Source organism: Idiotropiscis lumnitzeri, chromosome 1, assembly GCF_059441095.1.
Source record: "Idiotropiscis lumnitzeri isolate Australia: NSW breed Sydney's pygmy pipehorse chromosome 1, RoL_Ilum_1.0, whole genome shotgun sequence".
Classification (NCBI taxonomy): Eukaryota; Metazoa; Chordata; class Actinopteri; order Syngnathiformes; family Syngnathidae; genus Idiotropiscis; species Idiotropiscis lumnitzeri.
Window position 1 is genome coordinate 27,714,555 of NC_142391.1, and position 14,673 is coordinate 27,729,227.

Here is a 14,673-nt window from a genome sequence, read left to right on the forward strand (position 1 = left end):
TTTTCCCATACATTTAAACGACTTTGCGGTATGTTGGAATGACACTGCCCAGTCCAAAATGTTTGACTCACATTGGCAGGACAACGCTTCTGTAATGTAACGTTTACGGCTGTTCGATATTGGAAAAACATGCCATGTGGATGTTGACAATAGCAATATCAATATTCTTGGGATATTTAACATGTACCTAAAGAAGTAACATTTTCATCACCTAATGAAATTTTTTTTTTTTAATGCGGCAAACTAAGCAAGCTCAATGAGTTCTTAGATAATTAATGCGCATTTAAGTTTGCATCTGACTGGTCAATTTCAGATAAAGGCACAATTCCATAAAAAATACTGCATGTCTTTGCGTTACGCATAGGCCATTTTTGTTATATATATTTTCTTAATGTATTGTGCAGCCTTACTAGTTATCCATCTATCTATTCGGGATGGGCGACTATTGATTCCAAATATCGCTATCAAACTGGTACTGCCCTTATGTTATCGGCTGGTCCTGGAGGCTAACGACACCAGCCACAGATACTTAAGGCAAAGAATTAAAAATCTACCATTGAATAATTCCTCAACTGCAGTAGTTGGCACGATACTGCGGCAGTTTTGACACATCGTCGAATCATCAAATGCGTCAGAAATAAAGGCTTTGTTCACAATTCTTTGTCATGTTCAATAACATTTTATACATGTAAAGTACTAGAGGTATCATCAGTAGTCACAGTGAAAAAGTGGAATTGAACAACCCTACTATCTATCATCAGGTCAACCTATAGTATACTTTGGAGGTTTCAACGATTGCTTTGTAAAACCAGAGCACGTTCAGCGATACAGTATACGGTTGCGTGTAGGCCTCTATAGATTAAACTACAACAGAAAACAAAGATGCTTTCAGTAATAAGAGAGGCTTGAGACGTAACTGCCAGCAGGTTTGCCAGCAGTGACAAACAAAGCGTGGCTTATATAAGAGGGAAGGCACTCAATCTTCCGAGCCTTATCTGCGTGCAGAATTTAAGACAGGATGTCTGCTCAGATGAGTGGGCTGTATTTACGCTGCTGTTGTAAACACGCCACTTGAGCATTAGATCAGGCTTGAGGGGAAAACACACAGGATGGCCTATGAAGAATGGTAAATAGTAGGCCAAATTGGGTGGGGTGGGGTGGATTTTTACTGAACAGCAAAAAACAAAGTACATATGTATGCAGGATTTTAGACAATCTGTATTAAAGAAATAGTAAGAGTCTTCAGTGAACATAACAAGCACGTTGCCACTAGAGACAAATATTCTCCTGTTTTTAAATGACAAAAAAAAAATGCTGTGTAGTCAGGCAACATAAGTTACACCACACAAAACTCCTGTAAATGTGACAGGCTTTTAATTGTGATTAAGCTTACAATCTACATAATCGTCCACTACAGTTGTGACGTTTCCGGAAGCTCAAGTGAAGCTTTTTGTATATGCAGACAATAGCTTGTTGAAAGAACGCTGTAGCAGGGGCCCCTCAAGTACATCGGTCCCGTTTGGGCGCTGGGGTCACTTGTAGGGAGCAGCAGCAAAACACTTGATTACTGCAAGAAAAGAGTATCAGAGATATGAATTTAAATCACCTCATCTGATGCAGCAATACTCTGGGCATTTTTTTTTTTTTTTTTTTCTAAATGAGCATTTTAGAAAAATCCCACTAAGGTTTTATTTGCAATTAGGAATGAATGGCAAATCAAAGGTTCTCCATTGATTCTGAAAACAAGGCAAATTATTTGTATCCACATCATTCAAAAAGCTTCCGAGGTACAGCTCACAACAGCCAATTAAGACAAGTTCAGATAACATTTAGCTGAAGCGATTTTTTTACTTGCCATAATTGTCTTTTTTTCCCCCCGCGCATCATAATTGCACCCAGCGAAACAATGGCAAAGAGCGACTACATTAGCACTTATCTGGATGTTTTAAAGCACACATTTTCTTTTTGCCAGTGAAAAATAGCAACACTCAGTGAGTGTCACTCACATTGTCATCCGTGGAAGCCCTCATTTTGCATTTTTCTACATTCCCGCACGCCTCTGTCCCATTTCTATAGGGTTTGTCCTCATTCGGGTCATCTGGTTTTGAGAAAGAGGAGGACCGATATTGACAAACCACCAATCCACATTTACGCCAATGGACAATTTAGTCTTCCATGAAATTAATAATTATCAAGAAGCCAGATTGGACGCAAAAGTCTGGGGCAGTGACCCCTACCTGAAAGGGACTCGCTTGCCACATTAACAATTTTGTTGTGAAGAGTAAACCGCATGTCGGCAACCTTATTACTTTTGAAGACATTCAACAAAGGAGACGCACCTGAGACTCAGCGTTCTGAGCAGGTGTCACCCCAGCAGGTTGGCTGAGCGATCCTGCTCTGCTTGCAGACTGCGCTCCTCGAAGCATCACTGTTATGGATGTGGGGGCTTTCTGCCCTAATGACAACACACAATAAAACATGCTCAGCACAAAATGCAATCAAAATGCAAGTGTGCCAATAAGAGGACATGAATGGTCTTACTGTTCCATGCAAGTCAAATTGGGAGCTTGACAAAGAAATGAGGACTACAGCAAATGTGTCGGGTTTAGTTTAGGGGGATGGCAAATGCAGTTGAAACTGAAGACAAAAGTGGGGGAAAACAGAAGCATTTAACAGCCAGTATGATTCCAGTTTTTATTGCAACAGCCACAGAGGTCGTGTCATGTCAATACATGTCAGCATTTGTTGCATTGATGGATATTACATGCGGGTGATTGAATGGAGCATTTACAAAACAGTATGGCATGAAGAGACAAAAATAAAATGGCAGCTTCAACACTTAGGCCAAGATCTAGTAGTCTTTCACACACCAAAAACAGCTGACCGACTTGACACACAATTATTTTCCATCATACAACTTAATATATTTGTACTATCTCCCAAAACAAGGCATGTAAAAAAAAAACTCTGCAAAGTGAAGACTTTTTGAAACGTCTCACAGTACAAATTGTATTGTACTGCTAGTCTTTCCCCAGATGTTGTCTTGGTCGCCAGAGCTGCCCTCTTACACTAGCATCCTCGCTCAGCGAGTGTTGGCTGAACACTGCTGCCAGTCAGCGTGGTCGTCGCCCTTTGGCAGTTCGAGACATACCAGCGCTCTGGTTGCTGATGTGGGCCAAGCCTGGCAAACTGCTGGCAAGCTTGGCCAGTCCGCCATTTGTGAGCAGTTGGTGGATCGCGTTGGTTTTGGCCACGCCACCCGCGGTGACCACGGGCACTGCGCGGAGAAGAGTGCTGCTGTTGGTGGTGGTGGAGACGGCGCTCAGGACCTGACCCTGCGGCTTGCCGCAGAATGCCTGGAAAAAAAGCAGTACAATGATGATTGTCTTCATGTACAGTACACATGCCGGTGTAGAGCAGTGACTGTTTAAGTGTGGGACATGAAAAGATCCACAATCCGCAAAAAATTCAGAGAGCCTCGATTGCAAAATGAATATATAAATATTGTCATAATCGATTCATCAGTTTTGAGATCTTGTTTAATTTGAAATTGTCCAAATCCTCAGAAGTTCAGCCTCTCTCCAGTAAATCTCAGATTTATACCTTGACATACCTGTGTGCTTCCAGCGACGGCTTCCGCAGACGGCAAGCTAGATGCTTTGGTGACGATCTCCTGAAGACTGAAACTTAGGCCTTGTAGCAAACTGCTGGCGGAAGATGCTGCACACACACAGGCACAATTATCATTATCTATCTATAAAAACTATTCCCGCCCCAACCCATGCGGCCCTCTGGCAGGCAACCTCAAACTGGGTGGACACACACAACACGCACCACATGTCCAAAGAGGTAAATTCAGGACAAGTGACAAACAGTGATGGTGTAAGAGGTGATCGATGACATTTGCTTAAAAATGCTCTCACACACAGCTCGATGTCAGAGGCGCTTCTGGCGGTGAGGATGCTATAGCACTGCGCGGCAGAGGCTATAAGCGGCACCGTTGCGAGTACGATCAAGCGTGGGGGGGGGGGGGGGGGGGGCAGAGCAAAGATACCTTGGGCAGTAGCCGGAGCTTGCGCTTGGATTGGTGCGGACGACCCTGACACCATGCAAGGCTGAGGGCTGTTGAAGGAGCTGGAGCCTGGGGACAGGGCACCAGACACCTCTGAGAGACTAGCAGACCTGCAGTGACACACATAACCACCAGTCTACTCAAGAGCCACCTCAGAAAGGGCTCTGTGGTCAAAACTCTCAGTTTTCTTAATTGTGCGCTAACAGCCCCTTTTGCACCAAAGAAACTTTTTATTTTCCCCGACTAGGTGGGAATGGGACATGGGTGTGGTTACGGGTTTCGTAGTATATTGATTATTATGGCCATTTACAGCTGGGTAGACGAGCTTACCGTTGGCCTGTTAGAAGTCCAGAGAGCTCCACTGCGCCGGCCACAGTCTGCCCCATTCTCAGTGCTAGAGGCTTTCCAGAAACACCCACTGCAAAAAGACAATATGCAATGTGAAAAATTCGATTGGTTCAGCTGCACACACAAGATTCACAACCACTTATGTGTGGCTGAAGAGGCAAATAATGCATCTTTTCTTCATTTGCCGATGACATTAAAGTAATGTGACAGGATCTATTAAATGCTCTTCCACCAGAAACTGCACTTAAGGTGGACCTGCTGCTATTTATGCAGCAGATTAAGTCATGGCTCCCTGTGAGTAGAACAGTTTTGTGTAACTGCTTCTTTTGTGACATGTTTTTTTGTTTGTTGTGTGCATGCTGGAAAAAAATACATAGAGGAAATCCACACACTGGGTTTGTGTGTTATGAACTGTCCCTTGGCTGTAGTTCCGCGTAACTGAACTGGTAAATAAATAAATAATAGGCTACCAAGGTCAAAAGTGTTTTTTTTCCCCTTTACAAAATTAATCTCAATAGTATGTGGTCAGTGTTATGGAAAAATATGCAGCCTGTCAGAGTTTGTCGCCAAAGGTTTAAAAATTCAACAACAAAATAGAACAATACTTATCTTAACATATTTTCTTTTAATGAGAAATAATACTATGACAGGGGTAATGACAAAAGTATCATCCAAGAAGCAGTATTGAAGAGAAGGTATCAACATCGGCGTGTTTATTGCACAGTTTGGATCGCTACCCAGAGATAGCCTCAGCGTAATAAAAGCTGGACAACACGATCTATCTAATGTGTATATTGTCTCTATTCACCGTCTCATACAGTATATAATATAAGCAAAGATAATGTTAATTTGTACCTTCCTGTACAGCCGGACTGATGGTGGCCCCGCCCGACTCGCTTTGGGAAACAAGCGTGACCTTGATTTTGGCCCTCTTCGAGGCTTTGCTTGGGGTAGGGCTCGGGGTTAGTCGCCTCTTGCCGCGAGCTCTCAGTTCATCTCTGTCCAATGCCTCCATCTGATCACTTGTCACTGGAGAACAAGACATGGTGGGTTCATGAAGGGATAACATTGTAAATATTTAAAATTTAAGTCAACAGAATGGATATGAATAAATCAAATCGGACCAAACAAGATTCACAAAGGAATGGAGATTTTTTTTTTTTTTTTATGTAATGCTGTTGGGGAAGGCAAGGCAGTGCTGATATATAAAATCTCATATATATTGAATGATCATACATTGCATCATAACGTGGAGCAATTATACACTGTGCTCCATCATGTTATGTTGTATTGCAGTGAGAGAATTACATTATAGTTGAACTCCATGTGTCATGTCAAAACGTATTGTACAAATACATCAGAAATAATTAATTTAGCATTGGATTATATACCTACCTAGTGGCACGACTGCTTTTTTGACGAGGGAATAATTGAAAGACGGTGGTCTATTAGAGCGCAGGGTAAGGAATTTCATCTCAACTCAATCACTACCAGCCGAGTAAAAAAATAAAAAAAATAAAAAATTCGACCTTTGATGTCTTTAACCGTCAATGGCAGTAAATGAGTTAAGAGTTGATATTCACTGACATGTTCTTGTCTTTTTGGAAACAGTGGGGCCCTATGCGGGCATCGGAAGACAAAGAGAGGAGGGGGAAAAAAGAGAAAACAGAGAAAGGAAGAGGGATAGCCACTTACCAAAAATACAAGGAGGAGTACCAGGAGGAAGGTTTTTCCTCACAAGCATGTTTTGTTTCATAAAAGCAGCGAACTGAGCTGTGAATGAATCGGGAAAAGAACGGGAAGGAGGCCACAGAGGAAAGTTGTAGAAAAGGAGACAAAGAGTATTTCAGTCACGCTCCATCTTGCCCCATCAAGATGTTGTGACGTTTAGAATATTTATACACAAATCACGCCTTTATTGCTCTTTGCTTTGACAACATCTTCAGTTGTCTACCCAAAGTTGCATGTTTATAATAAGAACTTGGTTCAGAGAGAAAGAAGAAGCTCTGCATGTGTGAGAATGTGCTTTTTCACTGCAGTTTCTCTTCTAACCTTGAGCCTGCTTGTGTGACAGCACGGTGCCAGAGCGTTGCATGTGGGTCTTAAGGAGCTGTGTGGCTGTAATCAGACTGGATTTCTGCGCTGGAGAAAGACCAGTCTTGGTTTTGGGGCTTGAAGTGGGACTGCTGCAGACACTGGACAAATCCTGTAAACACAAGCGAGAGGACATTTACTGCACAGTGTTCTCCATATAATCAAGTTCTACTGTCATATCTGTGACTTTGAGTGTGCATGGCTTTAAAAGGATAGGCCTGGCCGTGTGAGCGACGTTGGCATCTGCGAAGGACAGTGTAGAATTGGATGGCTGTCAACTGTCAAAACCGTTAGGCAGTGTGCGCGCGTGCAGTGACTCGGCGTGAGTGCTAACCGCTAGTCCGCCTCACTGTACCACAAAGTAACACATCTTCTGAAAAGCATCGACAAAAACTGCCATTGTACAGCACTGAAGGAAGAACTTTCATTACTACCCGGCAGTTGGGCTTTTCTCTGCCTGTCCTGAAAATCCTCACCCCAAATTAATTTTGGATGTACACTTATGCCTTGGTCATTAACTGACCTCTGAACCTGATGGAGAGATCGGGAGTCTGAGCGCAGGCGAGGAAGGCCGTCCTCGCTCCATGTCAAAAGGGAACTCTCGTCGAGGTCTCCTTTTTTTCTCTGTGTCTAGTTCCCTCGTTTCCCCTGAGCCATGACTGTGGCTTTCCGCCCGTGTGAGGACACCAGACAAGAAGTCTGCAATCTCGTCCTGCGGATCAGTGAAACAAAATCAAACAACAGTGGCAATTTGGGTTTACGTTTCACCCCCCCCCCCCCAAAAAAAAAACACAAGAAAGAGATTTCAAGCACCAACCTGAATGCAGCGGTCAACCATCGTCTGCGTCAGCCCGTCTGATTTCATCTTTGCTGAACTGATTCTGTCAAGAGAAAATTGATTGAGCGCACATGTAAATGTATTTGACGGCCATTGAAGGACACCAAGACTCACCTGACATTATCATCAGCTCCTCCAACGACCACCATGCTGTTATCAGTCCTCAGTTTCTCTCGGAATTCCTCCATTCCTTCCACGGTGCACTGCAGAGCGTGCTGACCAACCACGAACAACACTGGGGTCTTCATGTCCAGCAGCGGGTCATCTACATCCTGTAAGTCCCAGACACACATCAACTATAGACTACAAGCAATAAACAGAAAAAAGCCAGAAATTATTCAACAAATTCCGTGAAGGCTCACCCCTCTTGGACCATTGACTGTAAGCAGGGGGAAGCCGAGACAAACAACGGCGGTCAGGTACTCCATGAGGGAAACCTGTCGATTAGTCACCATTAAATCATCCATCAACCCACAAAAGCAAAACACTAGAACTTTAGAAATATGGGAATCCTTACATGACAAGCTATGAGTGCACCAGCGTTCCAGCCAACCAAGATGATGGGTTTGTGGGGGAAGTGCCTGCGAACCTGTAAGTTTGAGTGGCACAGTCAATCCTCTGGAGGAACATCGGAAGTGTACGCGGTACTACTTTTTTTCATGTTGGCATTACAGCAAAGTCTGGACTAGGGCTAAATAATTCATTAAATTCAAAAACAACATTGCAACAAAGTAGAACACATTTTTCAATTCCACTCTGCTTCATTTCAGTCAGTTGGTCGACTTGATAGTCGATGCATATTTTATGTTAATTTCAAAAGATACATCTCTTGATAGTGTTTACATTATCATTGTTTCATGAAAGTTGAGAAGCTCAGCGTATTTTCACGACCATAATGGATGGCACACCGGGCGGCGCGGCGGACCTAATGATGCGACGCGCCTAATGTGCGCAACGAGTTCTAAAATCTGTAAAAGTCGTGTGACTTTGATGACCGCTCTGCTTGACTGACTGGGAGCATTTCCTGCTGACACGCGGCTTTTATTGAAGAAATGCGGACGTGACTGAAGGCGTTAAAGGGGGAAGGGTGCGCATGAGGATGTTGGACATCAGTGTAAAACGGGCATTCAAAGTGGAGTTCTGAGCGGCGTGTGAGCGAAATCAACTTTACTAAAACTGGGAGGCAGCGCTCATACTGTATATCGTAAATACAGATTAATTTATTTTTTGCGGTTGTTAAAAAAAACTAGAAGGGAAGATGACCTTGAAAATAATACAAGACTAAATCGCAATAATTCACATTTGGAATAAACTCATGAGCCTTAGTCTAAACGGCTGAGGAACTAAAATGATTTCATATTTCATCTTTACATTCAAAATCTTGAGGTGGGATGATGCAGCACAAAAATTACATTATTGTAGAAAACTAATTTCGTTCAGTAGGAATATACAGAGGTACCTTGACAAGGTGGAGTTTAAGTATTAGCATTGCAATTAATATGAGCGAGTCGGGGCAGCGATCTTTTTCAAATGATGATTCAAAATGATTTTGAACAATATTTACTCAAGCTTTATGTATACAATGAAAACAAACTCAGAGCAGACACTCATTTTTAATGATGACCATTTTTAAGGTCATAGCATAAAACAAAGCAAAATATGTTCTGAAAATTGTGTGTGGTATAAGAAAACTACCATAATAGTGATAATACTGACATTAGCACAAATTGAAAACCGCAAAAAGAATTAAAATAGAGAAAAAAACATGCCCTCTACCTCAATGACCTTTGCTCGAACGGTTCCCAACATGTGCTCCAGACATTGGGTAATGCCAATATTGGCACCGCTGGTGACATGAGTGTGTATGGGAATGACCTGACACACAGAAACAGCTGTTATCAGCAAGGTTTGGAAAGACGACAAGAGCAGAATTACTCGGAAACTGAGTAACAAGTAAGAATATGCATGTGACACCTTGCCAAAACAGGAGAGCTGTGACTGCCAGAATCTCATTCGTCGTGATGTTGACACGGCTGGATTGGTCGGGCTTGTTGGTGCTATTAGGATGAGGGGTGATCCAGGGAGCTTGCTCTGAAACATTGAAGGACAAGCAGTATGTAGTTATTTTTCCATAGCGCACTACAACGAGTTTTCATAAGTGTGTAATCGTACCGGTTTGTTTTGAGCGAGAACTCCAACAGCCGGATCCCACGGCCGCTTCAGTAGCAGTGAGAGGGCCTCGGCACTGGGCGAACCCGTCTTTGCCGCCGGAAGCAGCATTCTGTCGATCAGCGACGGCAGCTTCACGGACAGAAATGAAAATGACACGTCGTCACAAATCCAATAGCAGAGAGTCGTGCCATCGTCTGACATGAAGTAACCTTGCTTTTGAGAGTCTGCAGAACATCCAAGTAGGCGGCCAGCATGGCGAGACTCAGCGACTCAATCAGAGTGGTGTGCAACCACTGCGTCAGCTTGGTGTCCCAATTCACACTGGCTAAGGCGTGCCGCACCCTTCTGGCACATTTGTCCACTGCTATCCTGCGCAATATTGGCTCATTGGATGCCTTTTGAAGGACGGAACACACATACACAAACACATACAGAGTTCAGCTTGAATGAGTAGATCCCCTGAGAAAAGTGAGCTTTGTATATATTTCTCAGTCAACATAGATGTTTTTTAAGAGTTAAGACTCGGCTCTGGTTGAATTCTGACATTTGCTCTATTTATTACTCATTGTGCCAACATTAACTGAAATTTAAATCATCTTTTGATCTGAGCACTACTAATGGCCCACAATTGTGGGAGATTTTTTTTAAGTGTAAAGTACAAGGTGTCCATAAAGTATTGTCCCAACTTAAAACAGTTATTACAAAAGCAAACGGCGAGACAGCGCTGTGGAAACAATTACATAATTTAAAACCCATTGTTTTTCCTTGCCTTTCAACTCAGCATGAGAAAATGGCTTTGTTTAAACTTTGTTCTATGTTTGATTTTAATCAATAGACAGCAATTTGTTTGAACAGCTTTGGATTTTTTTAAGTACTCCATAAAGCTGAAGTTGAGATGGGAGTACATGTAGATGTTTACACATCTACCAAATATGGGCACCATTAGTTGCTTGAATACAAGTCGGAGAGCTATTAAACCAAACTTTACAGACATTCTTTATAACATGGAAAATGCTGATTCTGGGGGGAAATTATTTTATATATTTAACACTGCACATGTGTAATTTTCCTGAGGGGATGAATAATCTATCAGACTTTTGCAAGTTTAGAAAATATGTCAAACTGACGATACACAAAAAGTCCACAATAGGTACTTAAAAGATTCAGCGGTTTAGAAGTGAACTTCTCATATTGTCCTGATCTTGTTGAGCACTATCAAAACCTCAATATGACATTGTGCATTTCAACATGACTGCAAACTCGGAAACTACGATAGGACATCAAAATATTTTTGACAAGGCCACACAAAAGTGAACATTGGCCTGTTGTGTAAAGTATGTCAAAAATGCAAGTGTACCGAATGTACTGTCTGGCGAGTGTTTTATGTCAAGCTGGACCCACAACAGGACTAAAATGTCAACAGTGATGACAGTATGTCACTCTCTCTAGAAAACAGCACAGTATGTGTTTCAAATGCATTGGCGTCGGCCTTGTTTTGAATGATAGCTCAACTTACATGTTCATTGGCCAAGCGGGCTAATCTTTCAGCCTGAAGTGCTTTGAGGACCTTATTGAATAGCTTGGTCTGAGCGACGGACCACATCGTCCTAAAAGAACAATAAGGTTGTAAACACACACATTGTGAGAGAGATGCTTTTTGATGTTGACATGCTCCATGCAGCTGCCTTACTTGTTTATATGTTCCTCCCAGTCATCAGGAGGAGGGGGGCTGTCCGCAACAGTGCGAGCAAACAGGACGTGCCGCTCGCACTCCTTCATCACGCTCTGAGCTTTGTGGTTATCATACAGAGGAACTGCTGTGGGGGTGACCGTCTCCACATCGATGACAGCTTCTGAATCTCTGCAACAGGAGACAAAAACAAAATTTAAATTGTTGATGACTGTTGAGAACACCGTTTAGCGTTACCGTTTGTTCAGGAGTGAGATTAAAATTGCAACAGCTTGTGTCTACCCTGGACTAACTAGGCTACGTTAAATTAGCTAATGACATTTTACTTAGCCGTGTCTTGGAGTTCATAGACATACTGCTGTAGTACATGAGTTAGTTCTGCTTTAAACTACAGTAGACACGATACACCGTTCTAACAAGACTAACTCACGGAGAGACTTCTGGCTGGCGACGAGGGGTGACAAACAGTGTTCTTGTGGGCCGTGCGCTGCTGGCGTCCGGGTGAGCATTCCATGGTTTGGCGTAGCTGTGGTCAAGACACACCAAATCCAGCTCCCGATCGTGAGCCGACAGCTGGAAGAGCAAGGATGTCCCCATCTTCCGTGCCGAAATCTGGTAGTCCTTATCCCAGCCGCGATGCATCCTCCTCCTGGGCCCAAACTGACCCTGGGAAGGGCTCCAAAACCTCTTAGGCTTGAAACTCAACTAAAGGAGGAGTGACGAAGCATAAAAGACTAGACTTGGTTTACGAGGTTTTGATGTGACGAACACAGCGTGATGAACTAGTTTTGCATCACAAGAAGACACGAAAAGACGAGAACTGCCAAACTTGGGATTGGCAATTAATCAACTATACGAATTATTTTTTGTCAGTAAGGTTGCATTGGGATGGAAAATTCAGGCAAATTTCCATGGGAAGTTAAGAGGTATTTTGGAAAAATTTATAATTTCAGATTTTTACATGACTTAACTCGAAATTCAGGGTAATTTGATATTAATGTAAAATGTAAAAAAATATATATAACCATTTTGTTTTGTCATTAACAGCAATGCTATAGAGCTAGCTCTCTTTGCCTGCAAGCATACATGGACATTACTAGGGCTCTAGACTAACATTTTGCACTGGTTGCATCGATGCGCGCAACTTTTTTCATTTGGTGAACTAGCACAAAAGTTAGGTGCACCCACATTTTCCATTGCATCACATTCAACATCACAGCTTTGTAAGTTGATTTTCTTTTTATTACTTCTTCCTGCACTTTTAAGCAATAGCGTGTGTTAAATGGTAAACTAACAATCTGGTCATCATGAAGTTCACAATTCCAATAAGACAGGCGACTTCTTAAGGATTGGTGCCTGAAGAGCTCTGTGTCAGACTGTTAGTTAAGACTTTTGAACATTTAGGGACTCATCCGGCAGTATTTTCACACTATATCGGATGGGCGTAGGCCACTCACCTAGGCTGGTCCCAATAACACATTTTAGAACAATATGTTTTCTCAAAAGCTATCACGATAAATAATAATATCGCTAATATTTCTTTTTTTATATGTTGCTAATATTATGACGGCGCATCTTAAAGCAAGTATATCCTTTTTAAGAGGATGGATTTTTTATTCTCAAGAAGATTGAACATTGCCATTGAAACGTGGAAGAATAAGTAAATATCTGAGATCACTAAAACGTACCTCCCCCCACCCCTGGAAGGGACGGTTGCACCATGGCAACCTCTTATAGTTTTAGGCAAACCATTAAGAAATTAGGGTGGCTGGGTGCCTAATTTGGTCTCAATTTAGCGCCCCGATTACAGTACATTAGCATTGGGAAAGCTCAATTTCAAGTTCAGCTCACAAATTTATGAATAAACTAGTTCAGTTCACAGTTCAAACTTCAAATTACTGAAGTAAATGCACCATAACAAAAATGAACGAATTCAGTTCATAGTTTGGGATTATAATTTTAGAACACTACTGTTTAAAAAATTAACTAATTAACATCGTTTGTTTTTTCCCCCCAAATTACCCTTACAATATTGGCATTTCCCCATTTTTGCCACCCATTTAGTCCACATTAGAAGCCAATTGCAACTTTCACTTCTAGAGAATGCACTAGAGCACATAAAAATAGGTGCTAATCAGTTATGTTTTAGGGACGTAGAGTTGCGATATGAATTGCATTGGAGGCTCGCAGGCTGACTGCAATGCCAGCCATTGTGCAGTTAATGTTACACCGCCTCCATTTCTCCTAGGGATAACAAGAAACCTAACGCAAAGGGTGAAATATAAATTATGGGAATATTGGACGACGCCATCCGCCATTTTTTACAACACAATAAACCTAGAAACATGTCCAAAATGAACAGTTTAGTGAAGAACACACGTGACGTCACAGTGATTACGTGGAGTGGTTCAAAATGTCTAACATGGGTATCTCATAGTTTTGATACTTAATTGATTTAAACCGTTTTGCAGGAAATTATATGCCATCGATGTTTGCATTTATTCCTTATACACACCAACTAATGGAATACAGGAACCGGTGTGTTCCTTTAAGACATCATTGACTGACAAAACAAACCTTCAATAACATAACAGTAATTACATTATTAATACTGGGAATAAGGACATTTGAAGGGATTTATAGTAACTACCGTACTTGCCGTCATCAATTTGTGAACATGACGCAGTTGTTTGTGCATATATAAATAGTTCATATTAAAAGGCAATGCAGTACAAGTGTACCTATGAATAAAACAATTATATGCATAAAATATAATTCGATTAAGTAACAGAGGATGGAAAACATTCACGTTTGTGAGCTATAATCATCAAAAATCCATCTTTAGAAGCTATGCAGGTGCTTTGTCTTTTTTTCCGAGCACCTCCCACGCCATTCGAATTAAGATGTTACGTTAACTCTTTACGCTCTTTAACGTACATCGCAAGGCATCACTAAATCAGACAGCTGCCTTCTATATGTTGCTCAACAGTCACTAACCGCCACAAAGAAGTGTCTGTTGTGGGTGGGCTGGCCTAGCATGCTAATGTTAGCTCGGCTAGCTAAAAGCTAACAGAAAGCAGTTGACGTCACTCACCTTTTCCCCTATCGATCCATATATAGGCGTAATGGTTTAAAGTCTTCTTGCGCGCATAACTAATACGAGCCTGTACATATTTAGGCGCAATTAATATACGTTACAAAAATCGACACAGGCAGTGCGCGCTAGCTTGCCTTCTTGCTTTTAGTGTATGATGTGTTGCCATATAAAAGCGACAGTCCCCCTTCTAGGTTTCGTGTGAAAATCACGTTGGCTAATTTGGCTGCTTTCCGACAAAACTGGCAATCCAGATTATGGCGCGTAAAAGCTACCGCAAAACCGGGACTGGATTTCACTGGAATGGAGTAGAATGTGCTCTCCCCGCCCCCAAAATACATTTTACAAGAAAGACGGACAAAATG

The 14,673-nt window shown here is 42.1% G+C and overlaps 1 protein-coding gene across 7 annotated transcripts; it reads right to left on the reverse strand.

The window, feature by feature from the left end:
* Positions 1-1,357: 1,357 nt before the first annotated feature.
* kansl3 (KAT8 regulatory NSL complex subunit 3) lies at positions 1,358-14,567 on the reverse strand. Of its 7 annotated transcripts, XR_015842803.1 has the most exons (23): positions 14,152-14,290; positions 11,645-11,919; positions 11,215-11,385; positions 11,041-11,131; positions 9,734-9,919; positions 9,525-9,653; positions 9,327-9,443; positions 9,129-9,227; positions 7,870-7,941; positions 7,715-7,789; positions 7,467-7,624; positions 7,332-7,395; positions 7,038-7,226; positions 6,473-6,626; positions 6,116-6,193; positions 5,276-5,449; positions 4,403-4,490; positions 4,055-4,182; positions 3,614-3,720; positions 3,152-3,356; positions 2,542-2,637; positions 2,340-2,455; positions 1,358-1,567 (listed from the first exon to the last, which is right to left on the reverse strand). XR_015842803.1 is itself a non-coding variant. In XM_088292849.1 (22 exons), the coding sequence occupies exons 2-22, from the start codon at positions 11,854-11,856 to the stop codon at positions 1,565-1,567; spliced, it is 2,616 nt and encodes an 871-aa protein (XP_088148975.1). In that variant the 5' UTR covers positions 11,857-11,919; positions 14,309-14,567; the 3' UTR covers positions 1,358-1,564. The 7 variants fall into 7 exon arrangements, 6 of the variants coding, with proteins under 6 accessions (XP_088148975.1, XP_088148967.1, XP_088148984.1 ...); XM_088292849.1 differs by lacking the exons at positions 2,542-2,637; positions 14,152-14,290 and adding an exon at positions 14,309-14,567; XM_088292841.1 differs by lacking the exon at positions 2,542-2,637.
* Positions 14,568-14,673: the final 106 nt, after the last annotated feature.